The sequence below is a fragment of the Equus caballus genome, chromosome 9 (assembly GCF_041296265.1).
Source record: "Equus caballus isolate H_3958 breed thoroughbred chromosome 9, TB-T2T, whole genome shotgun sequence".
NCBI lineage: Eukaryota > Metazoa > Chordata > Mammalia > Perissodactyla > Equidae > Equus > Equus caballus.
The window spans coordinates 62429613-62446706 of record NC_091692.1 but is presented as its reverse complement, the minus strand read 5'-3'; the positions used below and the strand labels follow the sequence as shown (position 1 = coordinate 62446706).

The 17094-nt window shown below is 40.5% G+C and overlaps 1 protein-coding gene across 5 annotated transcripts in view; it reads right to left on the bottom strand.

Annotated features, from left to right (window-relative positions):
• The window catches only part of GRHL2 (grainyhead like transcription factor 2), a 156774-nt gene that overhangs the window by 51589 nt on the left and 88091 nt on the right, over positions 1-17094 (bottom strand). For all 5 annotated transcript variants that reach the window (XM_014728223.3, XM_005613235.4, XM_014728224.3 and 2 more), the window contains exon 8: positions 7973-8067. In XM_014728223.3, the coding sequence (XP_014583709.1) occupies positions 7973-8067 (95 nt within the window). The remainder of the gene's footprint in view (positions 1-7972; positions 8068-17094) is intronic.

Genomic DNA, 17094 nt, shown 5'->3' with positions numbered 1-17094 from the left:
CAGCCTTGCAATTAGAATAACCTTATTTTCCACCAAAGAGACTGAACAATTTGGCAATGTACAAGAAGTTAGAACATCTATATTTTCTCCAATTTACTACCTTTTCACAGGCTATGATCAAAGCACTGCCGTTTCCACCATCCTGTCTTTAAGCTACTAAAATTGAGATATGAGGACAGAGAAGTTGTTTTTCCTATCCATTAGCAGCTGATGGAGCAAAAAGCTAGGCTTGGCTTGCTGACTACTCATTTACTTGAAAAGACAGCACTAGAAAGAGAAAGGGTTGACCTATACAGTGAAAACAGAAAGAAATCTAGATTTTATATGGAAAAAGTAAGTCACCATACAGGATAGCTTTAGTTGTATCTCACAAGATGAAGCAAGTCATTACACGGGCCACATCAAATGCCCTATGTCTAGGGCAGTGCTGGGGCACTACATCCACCTCATTTTCTTCCTTAAGGATGGATTTACAAAAATCTATAAGGATGGATTTTACAAAAAAGAGGGAACTTTTTACTCTCAACTTTCTTTTTTATTTTCCTGCTCAGCCAGTTGACTTATCTTAGCACATCCATGTTTCCATCCTCAGAGTGGGTCTCAGTTCTTATGTGATATTCTTTGGCATTAAAGCAAAACTCAGACACAAAGGCAATAAGTAAGGCAAAAATATTAAGGGAGATAGGGTCCAGAGGAAATATCAGCATGCCCCCACACTTTAGGTTTTCTCACAGTTTCAAAATTCACATGGAAACCTCTTTTGTAAATCCAAGTCATTTAAAACATCCTAAGGGACCCAAAGTTCGAAGAATCTGTCTATAAAATGACTATTCCTTATGCGTAAATATTCCCTTTCAATTTACCAGCTTGGTAAATGTGGGGTTTTGTTTACGGGATCTCTTACATGGCAAAGATAAAGCAGATACCATTGTGTATCTTCTACAACCTTCATTTTCTCTGATAATAATCCTCATTCCTGCTTTGGATCTTTTTTATGCTGTGCTTCCTGAATGATATTGCAAAAAAGAGTAAAGAATAGTCTTCACCATTCATAACAACAATAGAAAAGGCAAAAAAGAAAAGTGAAAGGAAATAATGTAAATGAGTGTGAAAATGAAATAAAGAATATCAGGGAAAGGAGGTAGTGAGAAACGGGTAAAATGGAGAATAAATTTGGAAAGATATGGAGAAGAAAACATTGATATGTCTCAAGGTTGAAATATTAGAAAGCATGCACTGATCTTCAATTAATACAGAGTGAGGTAGTAATTATGCAAATGAGATCACTAATGTTAGGCTATAATACACACACACACACACACACACACACACACACACACTCAGTTGAAGAGGGCAAGAAATCCAAACAGTCCTCACTGCCATATCCATTCTGGTCAATAAGATGTATGATATCAACAGGAAATGCACCAAGGCAACATGGACAAGCATAGGATAGACCTATGTGCTGGAAGTGTTGGGCCACTGAGCTTTGTTGGTGGAAAGGGGGAGAAAAGGGAAAAAGCAGGATGACTGATTGAACTGCTTTGCTCAAGGAAATGGGGCTGATCATCTGTTTTCTTCCTTCTGGACCCACATAGGTTGTATCCTATAATTTCTTTGAGAAGGAAAATCACAGCATGCTTTGGCCTTTTAAAAAAAAATGCAGATTTCCCTCTCGGGATGGTTAAGAGCAAGGACTCTGGACTCAGAGGGACGTGGGTTCAAAGTCCACCTTTTCCACTTGCCTAATCTTGCAGTGCCTGCTATGTAGAAAGTTGACCTTTAGTGGAATTAGAATCTGAGATGCACAGGAAAATGATCCATGGCATCTGGCAGCCTCTGTGCTGCCCACCCCACCCCAACCAGCTCTCAACCCCAAACCCACCACAAAAATTTGTTAATAGGGATGAAAATATATGCCTTATCTATGTCCTTGGCCCTCTCTAAAATTGCAACAACTTTTTGTCTGAAAGTTCCTCCCAAACCCCAAAAGGCAGGAAGAACTTTCACCACTGATCTTGCAAAGCAGAGAGCTGGACTAGCGGCCCCTCCAAAGCCCCTCCTGCAACTCAACACAGAAGGTGGACGGAGGAGCAGGGCAGGCATCCTCAGAGGGCGATCACTACTTCTGCAAGCAGAGGGGCCGGGCTAGAAGGCAGCAAAGAGCAACTCAGGGAGACATGCTTTCATATTACTGAATTATAACGGAGATTCTTTAAATGATAGAGACAGGGATTGGTAGTGGATTTATTCGTTTGCTTGATTATTTAGCAGGGCTGGTAGTGAGGGAAGAGGAACATTTTCACTGATTCAAGATCATTCCAAAAGGCTTGGCTGCAGAGGAATTAAAAAAGAGTTCATGGACCCTTGTGCACTGTGGTAGGAACATAAAATGCTAGAGTTGCTGTGGAAATCAGTATGGCAGTTCCTAAAAAGAAATTAAAATAGTGTTACCACATGATCCAGCAATTCCACTTCTGGGTATGTACCCAAAAGAGTGTGGTCTTGAAGACATAGCTGAACACACATTTTCACAGCATCATTATTCACAATAGCATGGAAGCAACCCAAGTATCTGTCCAGGGAGGAATGGATAAGCAAAATGTGGTATACGTACAATGGAGTATCATTCATCCTTAAAAAGGAAGGAGATACAGACTTATGCTACAACATGGATGAACCTTCAAGACATTATGCTACATGAAGTCAGCTAGTTACAAAAAGACATAGCTTGTGTCACGTCACTTATATGAGGTACCTAGAATGGTCAAATTCCTAGAGACAGAAAGTACAATGGCGTTTGCCAGGGGCTCGGAGAAGGGGGTCACGGGAAGTTCTTGATTAACGGGTATAGAGTTTTAGTTTTATAAGATGAAAAGAGTTCTGAAGATGGATTGTGGTGAGGTTGCACAACAAGATTAATGTATTTAATACACTTAAAATGTACTTAATGACCTTAATGTACTTAATGACATTCACATGGTTAAGATAGCAAATTTTACATTATGTGTATTTTACATCAATAAAAAAGATGTCGTATTTTCTTTTAAAAAAGTGTTCACAGAAAGAACCTCCTTCATCTTACATAGTTTATAACCCCTGAGAGGAGTGAAGCACAGAAATAGGGGGAAATTGGCATGGTGTTCCAGTGAAAAGACACAAAAAGGCAACTTGTTCCTCAAAACACTAAGTAGCATCTTAATGCTCAAGTAATTCTCTGCGGTCCCATGAGAGAGGCCTTTGTAGCACAGTGAGGCTGGTTTAATCTTGAAATCATGGTGAACAGAGAAAACAGCACTGGACAAATATAAGGAGCCCTTATATCAAAAATCTCCTTAGAAATCTGGAAGAAAGAGAAGCCTGTAATTAGGGTTTGCTGCGTTCCTGCTCCGGGGGTGATGTCATCGCCTAGAGAAAGGGAACTCAGTGCCAGGAATCCGAGCTTGCCACTCTTCAATAACTCAGTAGGTTCTCGCGTGGGAACTCCTCATCTTGGGGATTAGTGAGCAACAAATCTATTTGGTAGATACCTGTGTTTGGCTAAGGGGAGAAAGAAAAATTGAAATGGCCTTGTAAACGGGAGTCATGTGGAAGAATGTGGCACAGCAGTCCTCCAGTCAGAATCACACGGGTGGGACCTTAACATGCTGTCAACCCCTTCCTGCTCCCCTTCCTGCCATTTTCCAGCTTTAGGAAACTAAAGCTGAGAAGGCAGAAGTCACAAAGTCAGCTGTTCCGGTGCTAGGACTATCTGGTTGCCTGAGCCCCATTTCAGTGCTTGTTCTTCTGTAGCACGCTGTGCCCCACCCCCCATCAACTTCCAAGCTGTGACAGCGTGGACGCTCAGAACCTCATCTACCAAGATGTCACCTGAGTCACTCCCAGGGACCTAGGGGCAACTGTTTACATTATATGAGCTTCCAGACCACACAGACCCTGAGGGGGAAAGAACGTCCTGTTGGAGACTATTTCTGGTGCTCGTGTCATTGTGCAGAGAGACACTGTGGCACAACCAGCAAAACCAGTTCTGGGTGGAAGAACTCTGTAATAGTCCCGCCAGAATCATGTTGCAATTGAGACTGGAAATCTAGAGCTAATCCCCAAACCTATTTTAACTAATAGTTTTAACACTTTCCCTAGCCAAACTTTTCCCTATAATTAAATTAAACTAAACAATTAGAGTTCCACGTCCTTTCCTTTCTTGTGTTCGTGCTACAGCAGAGGTAGAAATAAAATGTGGGTCAACAGCAAAAGAAAAAAGCAGGAATGTGCTCTGGAAAAATCTATGAACCTTATCATCAGGTCTTGATTATACATATGTGGTAAGACCACCAAATACTAGCCTGTTTTTTTTTTTTGTTAATAAATGCACCAAAACTAAATATCCAAGTAAGTTATCCTTTAACAGAGTCATCTTGGGAAGACATGGTTTTCTCAAACAATGCTGCCGTGGCTCTCTTCTACATTGCCTTCTTCAAAGTCAGTCTTGTGCAAAAGAAATCTCATGTTTAACCCTAAAGTGATATTATCCAACTCGTTGATATGTATTTATATTTGGACCCAAGTGGTTTCTGATGTTTTTTAAAACACCCTCAAAGATCAAGATTAACCACCATTGTGGGTGTTCTAAAGGATGCCACAGCAACTTTCTTAAGCATGCCAACACAAGCCAACCTCTGGCCTGCTGCCAAAGGACTGACCAAAGGAACCAGCGAATACTGGCAGGGTTCCTGGCCCCATTCCTCTCAGCCATACTGTGTCAACCTCCATTGTGTCACTACTTTCCCCAACACTGAAAGCCAATAAAGATGTAAACTGTATATTCAGTTGTCTGAGGGGGCATGATTGGGGCGTGAAAACTCAAATGTTCACCAGGACCAAGCAGGGAAAGTTCCAGAAGGGAGAAGGCTAGAGAAAGCATTAAAGAGAACAGTCGGTCCTCACAAGAGCCACTCACAGCCTCGTAAACACTCAGGCTCCTGGTTGCCAGAATCTTTAGTTGTCTAAAAGAATCTGGAGAGGCTGGCCCCATGGCCGAGGGGCTAAGTTTGCACACTCAGCTTCGGTGGCCCAGGGTTTTGCCAGTTCCGATCCTGGGCGCAGACATGGCACCGCTCATCAGGCCATGCTGAGGTGGCGTCCCACACAGCACAACCAGGAGGACCTATAACTAGAATATACAACTATGTGCTGGGGGGCTTCGGGGAAAAGAGGGAAAAAAAAAGATTGGCAACAGATGTTAGCTCAGGTGCCAATCTTTAAAAAAGAAATAAATAAATAAAAATAAAAAATAAAAATAAAATAAAATGCCATAAAAAAACAATCTGGAAACCTAGATTAAAAAAATAATAATCTCCTTACTGTTAAATGTGGGCAAAAAATCTAAAAATTTGAAATATAAGTATATAAATGCATGATATTCATATACACGTGTATGTTCTGTGGACCATATGAAGGTTGTAGGTCACAAATTTGTGTCCTCTGGCCACATAAACCAAAACATCACATGGGTCCTGGCCCTGAAGCCTACAAAGGACTTCTGTGTGGATGTCACCAACAGGAACGCAAAGACAAATGCAACTGTTCCTGAGAAGAAGTCCATAAAAAGAAAATCGCAAACAACTCCACTGCAAGAGGAACGCTTCTACTTCTTGCTTTGTTGAAAACCTTTTTCTCAACCACGCGATTTTGTTTTTTTCAGGCTGCTTATTGCAAAATCAATAATATTTTCAAGAAATACCTTAGTTTCTGTGGGTTGAGAAAGAGTCTTCTCAGTCTCCCTAATGAAATGGGTTTAACTTCACTGGTTTTTCTTTAAAAGCCCTTCTAATAGTTTAGGGAAAATTATTTGGAACTATTTTTTATTACTTACTGATTAACCCAGACTGCATACAATTGCAACCACCAAGTAATAGTCACTAAAAATATATATTAAAGAAACAAACAGATTTTACTGCAACAAGCAAACACTGCCATTTGTCAAAGCATATGGGAGCTTAGATTCGTCAGTCTGGAACAACACACATGCACGCACACACACATTTAAACAAGAAAACTGAGCTCCTACCCATGGGAAACGAGTGGTGTCTCTGAACTGGGCTAAAAGAAAAGTCAGCTCAACTTCAAATTAACTACCTCACTGGTTGACCACAGAGCCACCTCCATCACTCAAGCTGCCCCTTCTTGTTTAGGCATTTGCTTTAAAAGGTCTTTATGGACACTTAACAGTTAACACCTTCACCCAGGAGCACTCATTTGCACAGACTGCAGGATACTGCGAATTAGGGCTGGATTACAGCTCACATTGATAGCTTGCTTTCATTGACAAGGTGCCTTGATAGCTTGCTTTCATTGACAAGGCGCCTCCCAGGATAGGATCCCACTGTCTTCCCAACGGCCTCTCCCTCCTCACACTGCTGGCTGATTATTTCTTCCTCCACCTCCCTCCCTGAGAGCGCTGGATCTTCTCACGTCACACCCCTAGCACATGTTTGGTAGAGCAGAGACAATTGGAAAAGTTTGTTTTGTTTTGTTTTGAGTGAGGGAACTTAGGCCCAGAGAGGTCAGATGACTTGCTAAGGATTTCAGCCCTGGCCCCTCCATGCTATTACACAGACTGCCTTTCCATTACTTAGCCCAGCACTCCAGCCTCTGACAGAAGAGGGTATGAACAGAAAACACGAGGCTTGGGCTAGGAACTTTAAATGGAGGCCGGGTGGACCCTAGAAGACAAACTTTCCCGACAGCTCTGTGTGGGACCTGACTTCCCAACGCATTGCAAGCCCTCCTTCCTTCCCTCAGATGCACTGAGCCACTGGAACATTCTCCAGGCTCCTCTGGCACTCTGTCTCTGCTTGCCCACTTAGGTCACCTTTCTTGGGCCTAAAGCCAGTTTCATTTACATTGTTTTATACATGAGTGAAATGAGACACTGAGCAATTCATCTTCTTCTGTAAGTTATGCCCACAATTCCCATCCAGTTTCCTTTCTCACCTAGCCTTCCCCCTGCTCGCAGACAATAAAGCATTGAAGGGAGGTGTTTACATTGACCTTTTCATTAGTTTGAGGACAGAGTCTTCTAACATCCTCTAGATGGTACATAACTGAAGCAGAAAACAAGCTTATGTTTCATCTGGAACCTTCGCATTAGTGCAAAATAAGGTTCAGGAATCAGAAGGTACGGAACACAGAAGGAAGAGTGGGCATAGCAGAAAAGTTTGGAGTTTTCATAAACTCAGAGACTCTTGGCTGGAAAGCAAATCTGAGCATGAGCCAAGTCTTAATTTTTCACCCAACCCAGTGCAACAGTGGACGTCTACCCCAGCACACACCTTGCCGGAGATTTTACCATTGCCCTTCTTAACCATTCTGGCACCAGAGAGAAACAGAGAAAGCTTAACAGTCAACAGGAAAGAAATAGCTCAAGGTCACAGCAGTGGCTACACCTCAGGGAGTGAAGTTCAGAGACCTGCAGCCCTGCTTCCTGCACCCTCCCTCCATTAGGTGCGGAAGGAGTCAGGGGTCAGGAGGTATGCCCAGTCGCTTACCTCTGAAGACATTAGCTCTGAGCACCTTCCTGCCTCTGAAGAAGGCAGCAGTTAGTGAGGGGTTTGGGGGAACCTGCAGTGCAGGGAAAACAGGTCTCTGGCCCAGCCTTGCCAGCCCCTGGTGTGAGCTGGCGGCCTGGGGGACTTGGGAGGGACACGTGGCTTGGCTTGGCCCATCCTGCAGGAGGCCACAGAGGAACAGGTACACTCCCTTCTCTCCTTTACCCCCAAAAGGCAATTTAGCTGCACATAATTGAATGTGTGTGACTTCTAGAGAAAGATAATAGGTTCATTTCCTTTCTTTCTGGCTCAAGTTAACAGATCTGTCCCCACCTATAGAGGCTTTGATGAAAGAATCATCTGCAGAGAAAGGACATGTTGTTTAAAAGGCGTGAACAATGAATCAGTGCTACTCTCTCACTCACCTTCGCCTCTTCGTTCACGTCCCAGGTGAAAGAAACAGCATTATATGCAATCTCTTCAATGTTTCCAATCGTATTAAAGCTCTCCTTGTAATCAGCTGTAACATTAAAAAAGAAAAAGTTTTTGAAACAGTAAGAGCTACTCTGTGACATGTATTGAACTATCATTTTCCGATGGGGAAACTGAACCTTCACCTCTTCTTTGGCCGTGTCTATGGCAACGTTAAGGATTTGTGCTTGCTGATACTCTTTGACTAATATGTACTCTATAAGAATGTAAGCATGTTCCTCTGTTAAAACACTAAGTCTAGATGAAGGAATGTTCCTGATTTGTTCTTTAGCTTTATTTTTTACTAGGTTTATAAAATTATTAATTTGTTCTCCTCCTGTGTCCCTTGTCACCAACCCACTCCCGCTCCTACTCATTTTCCTGCCCCTCAGTTTTGCTGGAAGTGCCAGAATATTCCATAGGGATTGTTTTTGTCGAACAATACTCTGTTTATGAGCCAAGCAGTGTCATCGGAACTTCAGGGAAGAAATTCCAGGAGAGTGCAGGAATCCACATTTCTTCTACATCTTTTTGGACTCAGGGACAGAGTTGAGTTAATCACACCCTCTCCATTGAAGGCCCTCTCTTCTTTTATTTCTTTATTTATGTCATGTTTATTTACTCTGTTTTATCTCCATTATCCTCCCCCACAAACACGGTAGCTATCAATATGTTTGCTATGTATTCTTATGAAATAGTTGGGTTGATTTGCCCATGTACTTAGCTTTCACAAACTGTGTTGTTCTATGGCTAGGGTTGCCAGATTTAACAAATATTTGGGAAATATTTATGCTAAAAAAAAGTATTTGTTGTTTATCAGAAATTCAAATTTAATTGGGCACCCTATATTTTACCCAGCAACCCTAGCTATGGACCTTTTTGGATCTAACCACAATGTTGATGGCACGCCTATTTCTAACTGCAACTGCACAGAATTCCATGGTGACCATTGACCACAATTTACTTATCTTCCCCAGAGATGGACCCTTTGGTGGTCTCTAGCTCTCAGATACCACAAAAAACCTTGTGATAAAAATCCTTATTACTCACTGTCTCCACTATCACTGCCTTAGTAGGTCTTCAGGTCTGGACATGATATTCCTAATCTTAATCCTCACTACAGTAGTTGCCCCTTATCTACAGTTTCGCTTTCCACAGTTTCAGTTACCCACGGTCCACCAAGGTCCAAAAACAATGCTACGTCACAATGCCTACCTCCATTACTTCATCTCATGATGTAGGCATCGTATCATATCACATCGTCACAAGAAGTAGAGGGGTGACCACAGTACAATAAGAAATTTTGGGAGAGAGAAAGACCATATTCACATAACCTTTATTACAGTATATTCTTATAATTGTTCTGTTTACTTTTTCTAAAGATTGGCACCTGAGCTAACATCTGTTGCCAATCTTCTTTTTTTCCCCTTCTTCTTCTCCCCAAAGCCCCCCAGTACATAGTTGTATATTCTTAGTTGTAGGTCCTTCTGGTTGTGCTATGTGGGACGCCGCCTCAGCATGGCCTGATGAGCGGTACCATATCTGTGCCCAGGATCTGACCAGTAAAACCCTGGGCTGCCGAAGCAGAGCATGCGAACTCAACCACTAGGCCACTGGGCTGGCCCCTGTTCTGTTTATTATTTCTTGTTGTTGTTAATCTCTTACTGTGCCTAATTTATAAATTAAACTTTATCCTAGGTATGTACGTATAGGAAAAAACAAAGTACATATAGGGTTTGGTACTATCTCTGGTTTCAGGCATCCACTGGGTGTCTTGGAACATATCCCCCAAGGAGTGGGGGGCACGGGGGGCTACTGTACTTCCTGAGGTTTTTAGCTTATGCTTATCACCTGGATTTTTTTCCCCTACTCTTGGCCTCCTTACATATAATATCCTATCCTACCTTAATTCTGTTCCTTGTGTACTACATAAACATTGGTCGTGTCCTGCTTGGTGGGCATCATGGAAAAGTCTGTCTGCTTTTCTTTGGGCCTGGTTCACTCACAAATGGATCACTTAATCACATATTCTTTCTCTCCAAGAGTCCATAATTATTTTTCTAAAATTAAACTCTGATCATGTGTTTTTTATTATTTTTATAAGGCTAAAACTTACACCATGACCTATCACATCCTTCACAATTAGGCCCTGCACATCTCTGTGCCATCACACTCCAGCCCTACAATGGGGGTCAGAGAAAGGTTCAATTCCAACGATACTGGAGGTCTTTTTGTTTATAAAACCTTTCTGAATATTTTTCTTTCTGAGTCAGGATAGGAGCTAGATATCATGACTGACTTCCGAGATGTATAAAGTGCTCATTGTCTACAAAATCCGGCATGTTGTTTCTGGCCCATTGGTCGCTTCCCGCTCTGTTCTGTTGAGGTGCCGCCTCACTCCAGGGCTGGTGGCTTCTCCAGGCTTTAACAAGTTCTCTATGTTAACGCTGTAAAATTTCGAAGTCTGCTTTCCTAAAGTTCACATATCTGATAATTTTTAGCCATTTCCTCCTCATTTATCACAAAATCTAAGTTCACATGATCCTTTAGCAAGATTTTAATTACTTTCTCTTATTAAAACAATTCATTTTGTTTGTATGAATTAGGGTGAGGAAAGTAGTACTCTATTTGCTTTTCCTATCCACGATATAAATAATAATAAAACAAAGGCCATAAAAATAACAGGTTCATAACAATCCATAATAAAACAGTGAGTTTGATTTTTTTTTTTAAATATCTCCTGATTACTGGGACCTAGATTGATAGTTAATCACAGAAAAATCTCCTTAGAGGTGCTCTTCAAAATGACCCTCCAGACTCACTCTCTAGAGTGGGTCATGTCAGTGCAAACTCCAACCAGAATTCCATTTCCTCTGCTTCTCATCAAATTTCTACTTTTTTGGCCAATCCTATGAGTACAAAATGCTATCCTAATGACATACTTGCATTTCTTCTACCTCTCATGAGTTCAAGCACCTCCACATCTGGAATAGCCCACCAGGAGTCTCCGTATATAAACTGCCTATTCACACCTTTTGTTCATGATTCTATTGGCTTTTCCAGAGACACTTTAAATCAAAACTATATATCTTTACATTTTAAATAAAGCACACACACTTTAATATAAAAGTTTGCATGTTCACCATAGGAACATCAGAGACCGTGAACAAGTAAGAAAAATATTTAAAAGCAGCCACAATCTACTCACCCACAACCAACCACTAAAAGCCCACCCGTGGCTATGTCATTTCCCTCCCTCAGTCTCTCCTTTTCTCCAAAATATGTACGTGTTTTTACACAATATTGTAACAATTATTTTTTAATTTGCTTTTTTTTCCCTTAATACATCATCAGCATCCTTCTACGTCAATAAACAAACTTGTAGAAACTATTTTTGCTGGCCAAATACTATCATATTGGATTAAGTGCCATAACTTTATTTTGTTCTTCTTTGTCACTTAAATGATGTCCAATACTTTGCTACCTTAAATAGCACTTCCTTTAATTATCTTTATGTCTAAATATTCATGTATACTTCATTACTTCTCAGAAGTGAAATTAATAGGTCAAAGGGAAATATATTTTTAAGCCTTTTAGTTCATTTTGCCTAACTGCTCTTGGAAAGGTTGAAACAACTATATTTACAATAACAGGGTATGAGTTCCAGCTTCCTCAAACTGTTTCTTTCCAAATTGATATGCAAAACCTGCTAACTTATGATCTTAATTTGCAATTCCTTGATTGCTAAAGACATAGAACAGTCTTTCATTTGCTTTCTGGCCCTTTGTGGTTTTTTACATCCTTTCTCTTTGTTTTTAAAATTTATTCATTTATCACAAGTTTCCTGTTCTGTCCGTTGCTCATTTTTCTCTTGCAGTATTCAAATTTTCTTATTGATTTTAAAGTAAATGTTTAAAGCTAAGAGATAAAATAGAAAGCAAAGGAAAACCATTTTCTATCCTACAAATTTAGAATAAGGCTTTATGACTATATTTGAAATGATTTTTAAGAAACCTGTGCTTTCAGCAAGCCAGGCAATCTCTGAAAATTTTGAAGAGAAAAGCAGACCATTGAATTTAAAGAAACTGGGTTCTCTGATCCTTCCTAGCTATTTGTTTTAAAAGACAGTCTTGCAATCTTGTTTTGAAGTTTTTAACAAGCATTTTTTTAAAAAAAGCTTTCAGGTCAATCATAAATTAAAAAAGCAAATGTCATATCTAGAAATAGAGATAAACCAAAGTGGTTTGGTCAAAAACTTATCCTAGATCTCATGAGTTACTGCATTGTAAGGTTTTATTTTTCCATAGCTTCTCCACTTGAAAAATTTCTCCCCCAGAAAATGTATTAGCTTAGAAAAGGAAGAGATTTGAAAAACAAATGCAACACAAATACAAATAAAATGCTTTCTGGGTCCCTCACTCTTGCACAGGGTCTCCGTCAGTTTCTGTCTATCATATCCACTTAATCAACAAATATATTGAACCAATATTTACTGTGCATCCGCTATGTGCCAGGCAGTGTCCTCACGCTTGAGATTTCTCCACCCTCTGTCTTTAGTCTCTAAGCCATTCACCTACAGGTGGTAAAATAGCTCTGCTTTCCCTTCGTGACTCTCAAAGTTTTCTAAGACTAAACAGCTTACGCACATTGATGTTGCCTTGTCCATATGCTTTCTTGTCCAATGAATAAAATGCTAATAGATGTATCTCCAGTGTCTGAAAACTGTGTTAACGTCCTTTGATAAGCTTTGTTTGCTTAAGGGTTTATGACCCATGGTGTAGGAAGAGAAACTCAGCAACCTGTTGTTAAGCCTTTGTTAACTTATTTCCTCAAGAAAGTTTCTCAAACCCACATTTTGTAAATGTTGATAGTTGCAACTAGTAAAAAGTATTATAATGAGCTGGTGTAATGAGCTTAGTTTCCTAGAGCTGCCATAACCAATTACCACAAACTTGGTAGCTTAACACAACAGAAATTTATTCTTTCACAGTTCTGGAGGCCAGAAGGTCCAAGTCAAGGCACTGGCAGGGCTGGTTCCTTCTGGAGGCTCTGAGAGATGATGGGTTCCATGCCTTTCTCTTCGCTTCTGGTGCTTGCTGGCAATCCTCTGTGTCCCTTGGCTTGTAGATGCATCACTCCCATCTCTGCCCCTGTCTTCACATGGCGTTATCCTCTGTGTTTCTGTGTCTGTTTGTTTCCCCCTTCTCTTCTGTTTTAAGGACTTGTCACTGGATTGATCCAGGATGATCTCACCTTGAGACCCTTAACTTAATTACATGTGCAAAGCCTTTTTTTCCATATAAGGTCATAATTTACAGGCTGTGGGATTTAGTATATGGATATATCAGTGTTGAGGGTCTCCATTCAACACCCTGCATCTGGGATTCCCTTCTGTGATTGGAAGTCATTTAATTTGAGCGAATGGCTTGCTCTTGCAGAATAGCCACCATAGCTGGAAAGTACTCACCTCACTTTAACAGAATCATAAAGCACATAATCATGACCCTAGTACATTTTGAATAGACTTTTTTTTCCTAAAAAAAAGAGGCAACATAATTTTACCTTGCAAATTTTGTACACTGGTTTGTAAAAATCTATAGAATACAAACATCTACTTGGTGAAAATGGGGATATAAATAGAAAAACGCCTTAGATGTTTCCAAAACCTGGCAAGATGGAACAAAATTATTATTGGCTGAAACAGAGTTCTAAAAAGATTTATGCCAACTGAATCTGAGTTAGAAAGGTAGTTCTTATTAATCTTAGTAATTTACACACAAAGGAACAATCCTAAAGTACACAACTAGCTTGAAGCATCAAAAAGAATGAAACAATGGGAAGAAGAAATGGGAGTCTATCTAATGAAAGAAGAATGAAGTTGATGTCATTGTTACTGTCATGTTGCTAGTGAAAGAGCCAAGGTGTGCAGGGTCCTCTCTAAGGCTGTGTGTGTCCTTGGAATATCAGAGTGAGAAGTGTGGAAATGCACAGCCATGTGCATTCTCTACAGCCAGTTAGGATGCCCCCCAAAGACGTGGAATGAGTGTTTCTGGATTCCCACAGCTTACAGACTGTGTGGATGGTCTATAACAGTGCTTCTCAAATGCTGGGGTGCATCAGAAGCACCTGGAGGGCTTTGGTAAAATGCAGAGGTCTGGACCCACTCCCAGAGATTCTGGTTCAGTAGGTCAGGGATGTGGGAAAGAATTTGCCTTTCTAACAAGCTCCCAGGTGGAGCTGATGCTGCCAGTCTGGGGACCACACTTGGGGTAGCACTGTTCTATGGCAAATTGAAATGACTGAATCCTTTGGGTGCATTTGATTCACTCCACATAAAGTCTTGGAAAGCACTACATCATCTGTCACTGAGGTCCTACATCTACTATCAACAAAGTCCATGTGACAGATGGTTCTTCCCAAAAGATCTCCTCTCTTGGGGGGACATAATCAGCATGTATAGGAGGACCAGGCAGTTACCTACATGGTGAGATGGGAGTACCACCTGCTCCAAGACATCTGCTTGTTTCCATGCCTGGAATCCCATCCTAAACCACTGGTTCCTTTGGGTAAGGACATTGTCATCTCCTGACATTAAAATGCAAATGCTCTTAGGACAATAACTGCCACAAACTGAGAACTTCCTGAGTGCCGAGCCTTTTACCAACATTGCCTCATCTAATCCTCACAACCACCCTGTGAGGCAGACCTCAGCGTCCTCCTTCTACCCAGAAGTCAAGCTCCTTGTAAAAATCACATAGTTGGTAACAGGCCAAGCTACGATTTGAATCTGGGTCTGTTCGATGCCACAGGCCTCCTTTTAACCACTGTCTATATTTATCTTGCAAATTTATCTTGAGAATTAAACAATGATTGCCACCAGATATTAACACCTTGTAGAGAAAAATCACACCATATTCTACAACGGCAACTAGCTGGCAGAGAAAACCTGCAGGAATGCAAGTTCTATGAGCTAGAGAGATTCATCTTTGGACATTATGGGACCACTGCAAATTCCTTGACAAAGGAGGGCGAGGTTGGGGGTGCCACAGTGGAGAAGAAGCAAAGAAAACATCACCATCTTCTTCAGCCACCATAAAGATGGAAAGAAAAGTTCAAAATTTAGCCCTTCTGAGAAAACAAGAGATGCAGGGGGAAGATGTCAAATGTCACAGTGTTTCAGCAAAGGACTGCTAAGCACATGTGAATGTGCATTACTTTCCATACGTTTCTGGCAAGTTACATTCTGAGCAGAAATTATGGGATTTGATTCTATTTTAATTGTTACGGGAAGCATGATGGTGAATCTTTTTGTTATCTTTTTTATTTTTTGCATATAATCAGTAGTCTGTTAATAGATTTTTAAATGCAGACTTTTGTAGATTGAGTTTTCTTCAAACTGATTGTATGTGTAAATGTGATTCTGGAATGCCGTCAAAAGAAATGTTAATTCCTTCCCCTTAATTATGCTTCACGTACTTGGTAAATTATAACTACACCTTCTAATTATTTTTTTGTATATACTGTTGTGGATTAAAAGGGGTAGTATAATTAATATAAAAGTTGCTTCTCTTCTGAAAGGTCTGGATTCTGTCTGGACTAGTGAAATAATGGACATGGAATGCTGAAAATGGCTCAGGCAATTGCTAATTCAGTATGCAATCCACCGCAGCCTCAAAGGATGCTTTTTTCAAAAGTCCAAGAACTTGGAGTAGTTTGTATATTCAGAGTCAAGATGCTACAAGGAGTCCATTTATAAGGTGGTAAATTTATAGGGAAAAAGGACACTGGTGGTGGAGACACAAAGACTTGAATTTAATTTCTCTCCTTCTCTCACCAAGCCCTGAGACCTTCAGTGAGTTACTGAACTTCTCTCAACTTGTATTTCCTCATCTTCAAAAGAGAGTCAATATCTCAGAGAATAGACCCTGATGCTCCTATAGAGTGTGACAGCAACACCGCTGGTGCCCACCTTCCCCCGTCCCATCTGTCTTCAAACATCTGCTTCCCTCCATCTGCAACGGCCAAATAGGATCAGCTCAAACTCAGGAAACAGTGGAGGGTCATTCTAGGAGTATTTGCTCTGACTAGAAATAGGTAGAATAAATAAAGTCTAGTCCAAGGAGGTTCTGAGACTTTTTTCTGTTTTTCAAAATCAAAGACGCAGCTTCTTAAAACCTGAATGACTCTCAAGAACTCTAGTGAATTCATTATTTCCTTTATAATGCTTTTACCAAGTCAGAGGTAACCTGGGTTTCCTTAAGTGTGTTGACACTTGAGTTGATTTTTAGAGGCACTAAATATATTTCCATCCTTTGGTTCTGGCCCCTGAGCAAATAACAGGAACTGCCACCAGTTTGTGAGAGCAGAGTGTGTGCTAAATATACATACTTCACAATCACTAACTCAGACAATTCTGATCAGTAGCTTTTTTATTATTCCTACTTTGTCGAATGGGTGCCAGGCAAATGTGTTAAGTACCCTTCCTTCCTATCCCGCCTCGCCCCGCCAGCCACCTGCTGACAGTCACCTCATTTGTAAAGGGCCCAGCTGGGATTGGAACCTAAAAGGCTCTGTCTACATATTCAGCCAGAGACCTCTGATTTCTGGGATCCACAGCCTTTCACATGCGTACCTTCCCATACATAATCCAGAACAACGATGGCTGAAATTATGAAGACATAATTTGTGACTCTTGAATATTATTAAAGCTGGAGTTATTAATAAAATTATTACTATTTACTTGCCATAGTTTATTTTAATACCCTCACAGATATCATTCAAAATGGAATCTTTCTTCGAACTTTCTCTTTAGGATAACTTAAGATTTTATTTGTGTTTGACTCACTTTTCTGTTTCTAGAGAAGGAATTTTATAGGCCAATATTACAGCTTTCGATTGCATTGGCCATAAGTTTAGAGCAAGAAAAGCACTTTACATTGTAACCCATTACTGTGTTTCATGTATGCTAGCATTTTTTAATCTATTTGATTTCATTTTTCAAGAATGCTGGTCCTAACTCATAAACTTGATTTCAAACTGATAGTAGGTCATATCCTGTGTGCAGACACATAAACAC